Source organism: Pseudophryne corroboree, chromosome 8 (assembly GCF_028390025.1).
Source record: "Pseudophryne corroboree isolate aPseCor3 chromosome 8, aPseCor3.hap2, whole genome shotgun sequence".
In the NCBI taxonomy this organism is placed as follows: Eukaryota; Metazoa; Chordata; class Amphibia; order Anura; family Myobatrachidae; genus Pseudophryne; species Pseudophryne corroboree.
In genome coordinates, this window is record NC_086451.1 from 293,881,299 (window position 1) to 293,895,700 (window position 14,402).

A 14,402-nucleotide genomic window follows, 5' to 3' on the forward strand; every position below is an offset into this window, starting at 1 on the left:
GATAATACAGCAAGAAAGAAATCAGCCACATGTCAGCATGCTCCCCAAAGTTGTTATATGCTTTGCTGCACATTTCCAGAGAGACGCGCGGAAAAGTAACACAGTTTCTGTAAGATACGCTTGCAGGAGAGAAAAATGTCAATTTACATTTGCTACAAAATAACTGCTGAATAAATAGGTCTGGTTGCCCAATCCACTCTCTGTCCAGCTCTCTTTGGCACACAATTTGTAAAGAGTTATGTAAAAGAAAAACATATCATCACTTAAAATGTTCTGAGTGGATACATACAACAGAATATGAAAGACATTTGTACAATATTTTCAACTAACATTAGACTGCAAGCATAGCTGTTGTCGTATTTGAAGTATGATATTATGGAACCAACAGTAACATTATTTTTAATATAATGGGGTATATTCAATTAAAGTCGGATCCGTTCCGACATTCATTTGCCAGAATGGATTCGACAAGGACTATTCAATGACCATCTCAATCCGACTTTAAAAAAAGTCGACTTGAGATGAGGGAGCTGAGAGGGGGAAGACCAGCGGGGAGACGGGGGGGGGGGGGGGCCGCAGGGAGACGGGGAAGAGCATCGCTACAATAGCATAGTAGGAAGATGTGGCAACGCCGCCAGACCTCACGGCAGCGTCCACCCGGCTCCAGCAAGCAAACCCTCGCCAAATTCTCCTGCTATGCTTCTGTAGCCGGTGCTCTCCCTTGTCTCCCCATGGCTCTCCCCCCATCTCCCCACTGGTCTCCCCTCTCTCCTCCTCTCAACTCCCTCATCTCAATACCAATTTTCTGAAAGTCAGATTGAGATGGTCGGAAACAGGGCCAAAACCTGTCGGATTTGGCCCCGTTTCCGACAGAAACACGCGGATCGGCGGCAATTCCGCCAATCCACATGCTTTCCGATAAGTCGGAATTCCCGACTTGTCGGATAATTCTGGGGTGTATTGAATAGGTCGTAACCCCTTACGACCTAAAAAAGTCGAAAACTGCCATCTTTCCGACAGACGCCAGCTTTCGACTGCAATTGAATATACCCCAATGTATGTTACCAATGTCTGTGAAGCCAAAACATGCTTTTAAAAAAGACAGTATTGTGCTATACCCCCTCTTCCTTAGTTACACTAGATTGCTGTTCTTTTTTGTCTCAATATTTTTTATCTTTGTTTCCTACTTTCATTATTGCTTACCTTCACATCCCTTTTTTTTTTTTTGCAAACATTCCAGGATTCCACCATTATATTTTCATTGATCAAAAGACTTCTATGGCCATTGAAAGTGCATAGAGCAGTCAACTAGACAATCTAGTGCAGACAACACCTGATTGGACAGGTGCTGCTACAACCCAATTAAGTGCCTGGACGTAGCTGACAATATTTAAACATCGCTATGCATTTTCCTTCATCCAATAGTATTTATCAGAAAATGTGTATTGTCATTGAAGTCTCTAATTGAAACATTTGTATATCTCTAAATTAAATACATTTGTAACCAATGAATCCAGCTATCCAAGATATTGCCTTTTCTTTGCCTAATATCAAGGTACAAGAAAAAGGTATACTGTACTGATTGAATTAAATCAGTTGATATGATAATTATAAAACCTATAAACACAGATGTGGGCAACAAGTTGTGACTAGCCATTATTCTGGAATTGTGGAGCAATTTTCTGCAGATGAATAATTTTTTTATAGAATTATAAAGTGCTTATAATTTTATATCAGTGATCGCACATAAGTGTTATAGCGTGTATTTTATGTGCTACAGGCTGTGAGGAACTTGAAAAGAAGCATGTCCTGCAGGAAGCACTGTGACTCACTGATCTGGGGCTGCAGGTCAAGCTAGAGGCAGCCGCGGGTTCCCAGCAGGAGGAAGGAGGTAACCACTGTCCCAACTGCTATCTACCCTTACCTCCATTTCTGCCTGCCCCATAAACCCCTCCTTGCCCCCCAGTACTGCACCAGCTGCTATCTACCCCAACCCCCAGTACTGCCCCAGTAGCTACCTACACTTCCCCCCTCCCTACCCCCAGTACTGCCTACCCCATAACTCCCTCTTTGCCACAGAACATCCACAGCTGCTATCTAGTCCTATCCCCAGTACTGCCCCAGTAGCTACTTACACGTATTCCCTTCCTACCCCCCAGAACTGCAAGGTTCTGCCTTCCACTAACCCACTCCTTGCCCGCAGTACTGCCCCAGCTGCTATCTACACTTACACCCAATACTGCTCCAGCTGCTATCTACACTTACACCCAGTACTGCCCCAGTAGCTGCCTACATTTACCTCCTCTCTACCTCCAGTATTGCCCAAGTACTGTCCGCCCCTAACCCCCTTTCTTGCCCCTGTACTGCCCCATCTGCTATGTTCCCTTACACCCTACCTACCCCAACCGCTACATGTCCTTATCCTCCTCTACCCCAACTTTAACCTGGTCATAGCACTGCCCCAACTGTTGCCTGCCCCAGCAGTATCCAAACTGCTGCCTGTCCTTACCCCCTCCCTATTCCCAGCACTGCCTGCCTTTTACCCCCTCTACCCCCTTCCTGCCCGAAGTGCTCCTGGCCTTAGCCCCCAGCTCTACCCCAATTGCTGACTGCTTCAATGCCCAGTTCTACCCCAATTGCTGCCTGCCCCCAACACTGTCTATAAAGCATAAGTTGTGAACAGCAGAGTAAGACCCCAATACTTTAAAGTAAGGGGTCCCTGGGACTCACATACTCTTTCCCTCAGCACGATCATTGTATATACTGTAGTGTATTGTGGTGAAAGATATTTATAGTGTTGAAATCACTCATACAGTATGTAAAATGTGCGTGCATGTGCACCTTTTCTACTACCAGAAAAACAAACTTTCCCACCAACTGTATCAAACACTTACCAAACATATCAATTCAAAAAATTAGCTCAAAATATGCCAGCTCCTGATCCAATATGTTCCCATTAAATTGAGAAAGTTATTTTCTACTTGTAGCAGAAGGTTTAGGTCTCCTGTTCACAAGGACCAAACTGGGTGAATAATATAGGTATACTCAGAAAAGTCTCTTGCATTTATATAAGCTCGTGTCCTTTTGCAACCCTTAATAACGCCTCTGAAGATATAAGATGTGTGTATATTTCCTTATAAAGCTCTGTAATTAGTGGTATGCTTTCATAAAATGCTGACTGCAGTACCAGTGTTCTACTGTAGTAGTATTATATACTATGTGTTATACTGCACTTGGAAAAAAGCTCAGCAAGATAGAAAACATGTCATGCTTCAATGGCTCTTTCCTAATCCTACTTACATCTCTATGCATGATATAATCTTTTATAACACCAATGTGATAATAACATCCTAGATGGTCACTGCCGAGAGAGCTCCACCTTATTCTTACGTGTTACATACATTTTGAACTTGAAATTGAGTATTTTTTGACAGTAAAATACATATTACTGTAGTTCTGAAATACAGGAACATCCACATTGTATAGTTTTTAAGTTTTCCAATGTTACTGACAGTATTAAATGTACGCACCACCTATTATCATATACTGTATACATCTGGAGCTTACCATTTTCATCCAGGGAAAAGTCATCTTGAGCATATCGGAATTTCTCAGGTCCACATGCGATAAATACATCATCCTCACCAAAGAAATCATGAAGACAGGTCACCTGGAAAAAGAAGGGAAGCAGATTACCAGAAAATATATTGCCTTCCCTGGCCGTAACTGTGCAAAACCTTTAACAGTGTTATACAAACACCTGAGGAGGACTTGGTCCTATTATCAAACCTGCCGACACTTCTCAGAGCTATGCGAACCATATCAGAGAGAGTGTACGGTTTCCTATTGGTCTGTGTGGTCACACTACAATAGAATGTGCTTGTACTCTCCCACAATTGGACACAACCAGTGGGGCCATGGCTGCATGTAAGTAAATATATTTGGTAAATTGTCTTAAGAACAGATCATAACACCACTCAACCCCTGATATGTATTATAGTTACACTATAGCAACAACATACAGACATTAACAAGCTTTTGTCCGGGTATAGTTCATTAGGTCGACCCTACTGTAGTTGACATTCACTTGGTCGACCGTATATGGTTGACTTGAAAAGGTCGACCTGGAAAATGGTTGACAACTTTTTGTTGTTGTCGTTTTCGCCGTCAAAGCACAGGGAACCCCAATTAGTGTACCCCCATGTCCCTTCACTGGTGCTGCACTCAGCACAGGTTACTATTCCCAATCGTAGTCCACGTGGATGGTAAAGTATGAAAAAGTAAAAAAATGGCAAAAAAAATTGTGTTAGTCGACCATTGTCATGTCACCTTTTTGTACCCCTGAAAATGTCGACCATAAGCAGTCGATCTTTCACATGTCAAACTAATGACAATGTTGATCTATTGGCTGTTAACTGTTTTTCTATCGATCTATGGACCGGATACCCTTTTGTCCTGCAATCAACCAATGCCGGCTGACAATTAGGCTACTTTTTGCTGATCTGTATAAATGTCACATATTGTTAAGTAAAGTGATATAGACAAAAGCTCTTGGGGCTGGAGACTCCATAAGCTTGGACAAAACGACCGTGTCAGTAGGAACTGGGGGTGACTGGCACCAGAGTGATACATACAAACCTGCTTCGGAGATAGATCTGATAGTGTTCTGGTGTATACAAATCTTGTTGAGGTGCAGTAATAATTACAATCATTTAATAAATAGAAATTTATACTTCACTTTATAAGTATATTCCAAAAAGAGAACAATCATGCACACTGCCTGGACACAGAGGATTATGCAAAATACACTCACATGTGATTAATAACCTTTTCACACCGCACAAATAACCCGGTATCTACCCGGCATATTGCCGGGTCGACACGGGTCAGCGTGCAGTGTGAAAGCGCCATAGCTGAAATCCCGGGTCGCCTGACCCAGCAATCCAACCCGGGAATAAAGCAGTGTTATACCCGGGTTGGATACTGGGTCAATGGCAGCGTAAACTGGCTCCCAGGTCTTCACTACAACAGGGAGAGACGGCGTCGAGATGAGCTCATCTCCCAGTGCCACCTCCGCTGCCGGCTTTGCCCCCCGCTGCTATGGCAATCCGCCCAGCATATTGCCGGGTCGGGGAAGCCAGCAGCAGTGTCCAATGCCGGGTCCCACCCGGGAAGGACCCATTTCCAATTCCCAGGTGGGATCCGGCATTGGCGGTGTGAAAGGGGTTTTAAGTCTCAACTTCCCTTGGAACAATCTTACATTCAGTGGTATCCACCAGTGGAAGCGGAATATACAGCCACAGAGGAGTTTAAAGGAATATTCCACATTAGGTGGTCACATTTGGTGATGGTGTAATCCCAAAAAAGAAACAGAAGACAACAATAGTATACAACGTGTGATGGGTGAGAGAAAAGTTGATTGCGTGGTGGGACTCACCTGCAATACAATAGGTGTCAAATTTGCTTTGGATAATCTTACAGTGATGTTCAATGGTGGAACTCCTCTGTGCCTATAAAGTCAGGTTCCACCAGCAGAAATCGGTGTTGAAACTTTCCACAGGTGAGTGCATTTCTTGCAATCCACTATACCCATTTTGCATCACACAATCTACACTATTGCTTTCACTTTTTGGAAAGCACTAAGAAAATTAAAGTGTATGTCTTCATTCATTGTGATTATGCACCAGAACACTCTTTGTATCCACAAAAAGACTGGTTGCCTTCAAATCAGGGAGCAGTCCTGTAAATTATCTTTTTCACCCATGTATCGTATTTATATAATCTTGTCCAGCAACCTGACACACTTATTCCAGCAAACTCCTCTGGTGCAAACTTTTGTACACCTGCAGACATTGCTATTGTATCTTGGCTCATAAGGCCATGTGCATCCAATTTGTGCAAAAACTGACGTATAGAATTGAGGAAGAGCAATTACGCTGTTTGTTTCCCACCACTCTGGTTGGCAAGTGAGCCTTTTTGTCTTGTATTCCCTGCTGGTTAGGATATAAATGCTTCAACAATGATCAGTTTTCTTCCTGTCCATTGCTTATCCATACCTCCCAACATTTCTGCGCTCCCAAAAAGGGGCGTGGTCTATGAAAAAGGGGCATGGCTTCGCGGAGGACCCGCGATCGCGAGCCACGCCCCCGCTTTCGTCACTGAGGGGGCATGCCCAGCGCTCTGTGAGCCGCTGGCATGCCCCCTCTCCCTCTGACTTCAGTGAATAGACAGGGCAGCGACAGACAGAGCCTGCCCGCGGGTGGGACAGCGGGACAGTCCCCAAAAAACGGGACTGTTGGGAGGTATGGCTTATCACTGAACACCACAGAGTATTACTGTGCATTTGTATAATACATCTCTGGGGGCAGATGTATTATGCCTGGAGAAGTGATAAAGTGGAAGGTGATAACGCACCAGCCAATCAGATCCTAACTGTAAAGCTACAGGCTGGGTTTGAAAAATTACAGTTAGGAGCTGATTGGCTAGTGCGCTATCACCTTCCACTTTATCACTTTTCCAGACTTAATACATCTGCCCCATAGTTTCAAATTCTCCTGGGTTAAATCTGCACTGGTGCTCATGTAGTATAACCATCTTGTTAATACACAACTAAGTATATGGCTTTGATAACCTCTAAAAATCAATGACATGTGATCAGGGTAGGCATAGCCTCACTTTTCATACTCCAGTATACTCCAGAGTTTGTTTTGACTATAAAAATAATAGAAAAATGTAAAGAATATATTTACAACTTATAAATATCCTCATTGTATTGTTCATATCAGTTTTGTATTATTCTAATCACCCCACACCACTACTAAAATAGATTTGGTCTATTTATTTCTAAAATACAAAACTTAAGTTATGAAGGCCGTGGACTGGTGGAGGTTGAATTCACTTTTGACAATGGGCCTAATTCAGACCTGAACGTAGATGTGCTAAATTTAGCACATCTAAGATCATTTTCTCAGACATGTGTGGGGCGCCCAGCACAGGGCTAGTCCGCCCCGCATGTCTGGCTCTGCCCCCCCTCCCCTCCCGCATGGGAGAAAAAGCATTGCATGGCGAGTAGCTCCCTATCTGTGCATCTAGTTCACATTCTAGCTGCACTGGCAGGCGGCTACCTGCCGCGTCCCGGGTTGCAGCAGCTGCGTGTGATGTCACGCAGCCACCGTGGCCCACCCACGCAACGGTCCAGACATACCTGCATTGTCTGGCCCACGCCCCGCCAATGGCGTTCTAACAGTGGCGTGCGGTTAAGTCAGTGGTTGGTGAGGCATGCCCATTACCGCCACCACCAGTGCCCGCTACTGTACTGCCACCCCATCCAGCTGCCAATGCCTGCTAAAGTCGCCGCCAGCTACCTCCCCCACCACTAATTCCCAGTCTGATGCCGCCGCCAATGCCCGCGTAGTCTGGGGAGCAGCGGCAGCCAGGGTCTGGGCAGCAGAGGTGCCCAGGTTTAAGGAGAGCAGCATATAGTCTGTCTGGAGGCATGGAAGCAGAATGAGCTGCAGGCCTGTTGATGGAGACAGCGTCAGTAATTGCCCCCTCCCCTTATACCCCGGCACACATGCAGTAATCTCCCCCCCCCCCTCTTATTCCCAGCACACACGCAGTAATTACCCCCTCTCCTTATACTCTGGCACACACACAGTAATAACCCCCCTCCCCTCCTCTTATACCCAACACACACGCAGTAATTACCCACCCTCCCCTTATACTCTGGCACACACACAGTAATAACCCCCCTCCCCTCCTCTTATACCCAACACACACGCAGTAATTACCCACCCTCCCCTTATACTCTGGCACACACACACAGTAATAACCCCCCCCCCCCTCCTACCCTTATACTCTGGCACATACGCAGAAACACCCCCCCCCCCCAATACCCTGGCACACACACAGTAACCCCCCCCCCCCCCATACCCTGGCACACACACACAGTAATAACCCCCCCACACACACCCTTATACTCTGGCACACACGCAGGAAACCCCCTCCCCCCATACCCTGGCTCACTCGCAGTAATAACCCCCCGCTTATACTCCAGCACACATGCAGTAATTTCCCCCTCCCCTTACATCCTGCTGGCAGAGATGAAATACAGGGAGCGGGGCAGCCCTTGGACAGTACACATACACACCAGTCCAGTGCTCAGCACGGGAGATGGCGGGATATACACACCGCATACACACCGGCCGGCTCTTTGTGCTGCTGACTAGAGCAGTGGGGACACAAACCTGGAGAGGAGGGTCACAGGAGACACTGACAGTGCCGAGGCAGCTGGCGGACCAAGTGATGCCTTACCTGAATGAATGGTAGAGCCGGCCGAGATGCAGTGCAGGAGAACATGTGCAGGGCAGGGCCTCTCTCGGGGTGGGCAAGGAGCGAGTCAGTCCTAGTGAAGCGCCCAATCATATCTGACTCAGTGACAGGGGCGTGCTTTCATAAGGGCTGAAAGCATGCCCCTGTCACTGAGGCACTCATACTAGTGCCGCTTACTGTTTTTTGAATGGTCTTTTTACTGCATATTACATGGCTCTGCCCCCCCCCCCCCCCCGCTCCTGCCCTTTATTATTGGCCGCTCTCGGTGCCTCTGAAACTAATTTAAACCATTTCTACAATGTAAAAATGATTACAATAATATAAAGCATATACTTATGTCACAGAATATGTGTCATAAGTATCTTCTTTGTATTATCATAATCATTAATGACAGGGGAGGCACTGCCTCCGCTGACTGCACGTCCCTACGTTCTAACGCCATTGGCACGCCCCCTCCCACCACGCGACCGCCTCTGCTGGTCAATTAGGCAGAGGCGTTCGCAGACCTGAGATGCTTTTAGCATCTCACCGGGCTCCCGGGGTGCGCGGGCGCACTCCGCATAGTGCTTCAGACTGCGATCGCGTCTGCTGCAGCGATCCAGTCTGAATTAGGCCTCACATGTATTAGAGAAAGAAACACACAAAATCACAAAATGGACCAAATCAATGGACCAAATCAAACCATACATTTTTGAGAGATATATATATATATATATATATATATACACACAAACAGAAAATTCAGCACTCACCATAGCAAGCTCACTTATCCTCACAACAGTTATATTATGTGTGTTACAGTTGCCAGGTTTTAATTTTTGAGACTCTGTGATAGTGTAGGACCTGCATGAAGATGGGGTACCTTGGCGATCGGTTTGCAGGCTTCCGTGCATTGGCCAATTCACTAACTAAACCCCCAACATTTATTTATTGATGGTGTGAAGATAAGCGAGCTTGCTATGGTGAGTGCTGAACTTTCTGTTTGTATATTTTTAAGTAGGTGGCCATGGGCTACATGCACCCCACCCTATTGGTGGTGAGTGCAGACACTGCACCCCGCTTCTGGGGTGGTGAGTCCTGTGGTTTTATATTTGTTTTTATATATATATATATATATATATATATATATAGTGATTGTGTATGTATGGTAGTGCATCATGCTGTCTAACCAGACTAGATATAAAATATTAAGACTGGATTATTTATTTTTCTGCAGAATTTCTATGTTGTTTAGATAATTTTCCATCATTTCCATCATTTTAAGTTTTAAAGCATACGTATTATGTATTTTCTCTCATATCATGTTATCGTATATATCTCATGACCTTCATTGGATAATCAGACATTGAGTTCACCACTCAGTAAAACCTTCCAGTATTCAAGGAGTTAAACCATCTTAAATGCTTCCTTGAGCTGGCAGCTAGAAATGTCTTATGGCATTGGGAAGTGAGCTGATAGCAGATTATTGCTGGAGGAAGCAAGCTACTAATTTGATTCAAATTTCTTCAGCTCATTATACTGTGTATTTATAGCAACGTTTTCCAGAAGCCTGTAGGCAAAGAAGATCTGAAATTGCACATTTTGTCTGAGTTAGGAAAACAAAGAGAGGCTGGATGAGGGATCTCCCTTCACAGCAGAGCTGTCAGAACCAATGGCAGCCCAGTCATTAAAGCAGTGCCCCGCCTCTTGCATTGTAGTGCTCCCCTCCTTCTGCTGACTTCAGTCAGGAGGAGGCTGCCAGTGACCACCCTTATGCTTAGAAGATCACAAGCTGTCAAAAGCCACTAAACCATTTAGCAAAGAATTATGGGATAAAAGGGCATTGAACACAATCTAGCACATGTAAAAATATCTAATGTATTTATTCATTTTACTACCTACACGTAGCCATGCAGACGCCCAATTGTTTGTTTTAGATCAGACTGGTCACAAATTCATTGGGATCAAAGAGGTGCTGATCAGAAATAGTGGAAAATGTTGTTGAACAGTGACAACAGTCAGCGCATGGTTTTAGTCATTGTCTGAACACACAAAGCCCCATAAGATCTGGCCATTGCCCATTTGTGTGACCAAATATATATATCCAGATGTTTCGGTAGAGTATTGTACCTGCTCATGTATACATAGTGCAGGGACGTGCAGTTATTGTAGGCAGAGCTCTTGATATTTTGCCGCCACTTGATCAATTGCAAACGATATATGTTATGTGCAATCAGTGTCGGACTGGGGCATGTAGGGCCCACCGGGGGAATGCAGTGGTAGGGGCCCATGTTTAGGGGTGTGGCCAGTCTCTAGAGGGGGAGTGCCCAGCCACCACATTGGTTTGCCTAACCAATTTTCAAGTGTTGGTCCCCTAGATAAATATATACAGTAAATACTGTAGTGCATGAAAGATAATGTACTAGATTAGTAACAGCACAGTCTGGAACCTGATCCCTAGAGGAGGGGGAGGGCCCCCAGGCAGTAGGGCCCACCGGTGGTTTCCCCTGTACCCCTGTGGGCCAGTCCGACCCTGTGTGCAATAGCACATCAAGTACCAAATCGGAGACCTGGGCTCCCGGAAATCTGCTGGTTAAGTTCAAGGGAATCCTATGAGACTTATCCTGTAGAGTAAGTCGCAGTAGTTTATGGGGACCTTTAGAGCAGCACACTGTACATCCATGCAGGGCCAGCAGAAGTCAGTCAGATGAACTTCTGTGCATGTGTTATTCAGCCCAGACAATGGGAGGGAGCAGGGGCGGAGTAACTGGACGGACAGCTGAATGGAAATATAGGAGGGGGTGGGGCCGCAGTAGCAGATTTTGCTTAGTAGTATAATCTGCTACTGATACTGAATGAGGGCCTTAGAGGCCTATTTAATAACATTATTTTTACTAAAAAAAAATGTGAAAAGGGTGTTTTCACACCCTTTTCACATTATTTTAGTATCATTGCAATGTATTAAAGGGCATTTGCAGCAGTTTTCGTGAAAAACTGCTCCAAAGGCCTTTAATTGTCATTTTTTTTTAGTAACCCATATTGCATTTCCCATACTTATAATGGGAAATGCAATATAGCTGAATTTACTTAAAAAAAAATGTAAAAAAACACTGCAGTGTGCCCTGTGATAATAACGCCAGCTCAGGCTGGCACTGCGAGATCCTGCTTCTGCTGAGCTTTCTCTGCGCCCCTGGCAGAGAAAGCTGTGCGGGGACCGGCCAGTGTGATTATCTCTGTGTGTCCGATGTACACACAAGCTGATCACTGGTTATAACAACAACAACAAAAATAAGATTTTAAACCTACCGGTAAATCTATTTCTCCTAGTCCGCAGAGGATGCTGGGGAGTCCGTAAGGACCATGGGGTATAGACGGGCTCCGCAGAAGACATGGGCAACTATAAAGAACTTTATGGGTGTGCACTAGCTCCTCCCTCTATGCCCCTCCTCCAGACCTCAGCTAGAGAACTGTGCCCAGAGGAGATGGACAATACGAGGAAAGGATTTTGTAAATCTAAGGGCAAGATTCATACCAGCCCACACCAATCATACCATGTAACCTGGAATACACATAACTAGTTAACAGTATGAACAAACAACAGCAACGGTCCAAGACCGATTCCAACTGTAACATAACCCTTATGTAAGCAATAACTGTATACAAGTCTTGCAGATATTCCGCACTGGGACGGGCGCCCAGCATCCTCTACAGACTAGGAGAAATAGATTTACCGGTAGGTTTAAAATCTTATTTTCTCTTATGTCCTATAGGATGCTGGGGACTCCGTTAGGACCATGGGGTTCATACCAAAGCTCCCAATCGGGCGGGAGAGTGCGGATGACTCTGCAACACCGACTGAGCAAATGCTAGGTCCTCATCAGCCAGGGTATCAAACTTGTAGAATTTAGCAAAAGTGTTTGACCCTGACCAAGTCGCTGCTCGGCAAAGCTGTAATGCCGAGACGCCCCGGGCAGCCGCCCAAGAAGAGCCCACCTTCCTAGTGGAATGGGCCTTTACTGAATGTGGTAACGGCAATTCAGCCGTAACATACGCCTGCTGAATCGTGTTACAGATCCAGCGAGCAATAGTCTGCTTTGAAGCAGGCACGCCAATCTTGTTGGCTGCATACAAAACAAACAGAGCCTCTGTTTTCCTAATTCTAGCCGTCCTGGCTACATAAATCTTTAAGGCCCTGACTACATCCAGGGACCTGGAATCCTCCAAGTCACTTGTAGCCACAGGCACCACAATAGGTTGGTTTATATGGAATGAAGAAACCACCTTAGGTAAAAATTGAGGACGAGTCCTCAATTCCGCTCTATCAACATGAAAAATCAAGTAGGGGCTCTTGTGAGACAAGGCCGCTAATTCTGACACCCGCCTTGCAGATGCCAAGGCCAATAACATGACCACCTTCCAGGTGAGAAATTTCAACTCAACCGTGTTAAGGGGTTCAAACCAGTGTGATTTTAGGAACTGCAACACCACGTTCAGGTTCCATGGTGCCACTGGGGGCACAAAAGGAGGCTGGATGTGTAGCACTCCCTTTACAAAAGTCTGGACTTCTGGAAGAGAAGCCAATTCCTTCTGAAAGAATATCGACAGAGCCGAAATCTGCACCTTAACAGAGCCTAATTTTAGGCCCATATCCACTCCTGTCTGTAGGAAGTGGAGAAAACGACCCAAATGGAAATCTTCCGTAGTAGCATTCCTGGTTTCACATCAAGAGACATATTCCCGCCAGATACGGTGATAATGTTTTGCCGTCACCTCCTTCCTAGCCTTTATTAGAGTAGGTATGACCTCTTCCGGAATACCCTTCTCAGCTAGGATCCGGCGTTCAACCGCCATGCCGTCAAACGTAACCGCGGTAAGTCTTGGAACATGCAGGGCCCCTGCTGCAACAGGTCCTCCCTTAGAGGAAGAGTCCAAGGATCTTCTGTGAGCATCTCCTGAAGATCTGAGTACCAGGCCCTTCGAGGCCAGTCTGGAACTATGAGTATTGTCTGTACTCTTTTTCGCCTTATGATCCTCAACACCTTTGTGATGAGAGGAAGAGGAGGAAACACGTAGACCGATTGGAACACCCATGGCATTACCAGAGCATCTACTGCTATTGCCTGAGGGTTCCGGGACCTGGCACAATACCTCCGAAGCTTCTTGTTGAGGCGTGACGCCATCATGTCTATTTGAGGAACTCCCCAAAGACCCGTTATCTCTGCAAAGACTTCTTGATGAAGTCCCCACTCTCCTGGATGGAGATCGTGTCTGCTGAGGAAGTCTGCCTCCCAGTTGTTCACACTCGGAACGAAGACAGCTGACAGAGCGCTTACGTGATTTTCCGCCCAGCGAAGAATCCTGGTGGCTTCTGCCATCGCGACTCTGCTCCTTGTCCCGCCTTGGCGGTTCACATGAGCCACTGCTGTGACATTGTCCGATTGAATCAGCACCGGTAGGTTGCGAAGAAGACTCTCCGCTTGTCGAAGGCCGTTGTATATGGCCCTTAATTCCAACACGTTGATGTGCAGGCAGGACTCCTGGCTTGTCCATAGTCCTTGAAAATTTCTTCCTTGGGTGACTGCTCCCCATCCTCGAAGGCTCGCGTCCGTGGTTACCAGAACCCAGTCCTGAATGCCGAATCTGTGACCCTCTAGGAGGTGAGCACTTTGCAGCCACCATAGAAGAGACACCCTGGCCCTGGGGGACAGTGTTATCTTTTGATGTAATTGTAGATGGGACCCGGACCATTTGTCCAGATGGTCCCATTGAAACGTCCTCGCATGGAACCTGCCGAAGGGGATGGCCTCGTAGGCTGCCACCATTTTCCCCAGAACACGAGTGCATTGATGAACTGACGCTCTTTTTGGCTTTAGCCCAAACGGCTACGTCTGAAACTGGTAATGACAATCCTGTACAGCGAATCTCAGGTACTCCTGATGAGAGGGATATATGGGGACATGAAGGTAAGCATCCTTTATGTCCAGTGACGCCATAAAATCCCCCCCCCCTCCAGGCTGGCTATTACCGCTCGGAGCGATTCCATCTTGAATTTGAATCTTTTCAAGTACAGGTTTAGGGATTTTAGATTTAAA

The 14,402-nt window shown here is 46.0% G+C and overlaps 1 protein-coding gene across 1 annotated transcript in view; it reads right to left on the bottom strand.

The window, feature by feature from the left end:
• The window catches only part of DCX (doublecortin), a 199,445-nt gene that overhangs the window by 36,772 nt on the left and 148,271 nt on the right, over positions 1-14,402 (bottom strand). Inside the window, exon 4 of the mRNA XM_063937320.1 lies at positions 3,568-3,670. Within this exon, the coding sequence (XP_063793390.1) occupies positions 3,568-3,670 (103 nt within the window). The remainder of the gene's footprint in view (positions 1-3,567; positions 3,671-14,402) is intronic.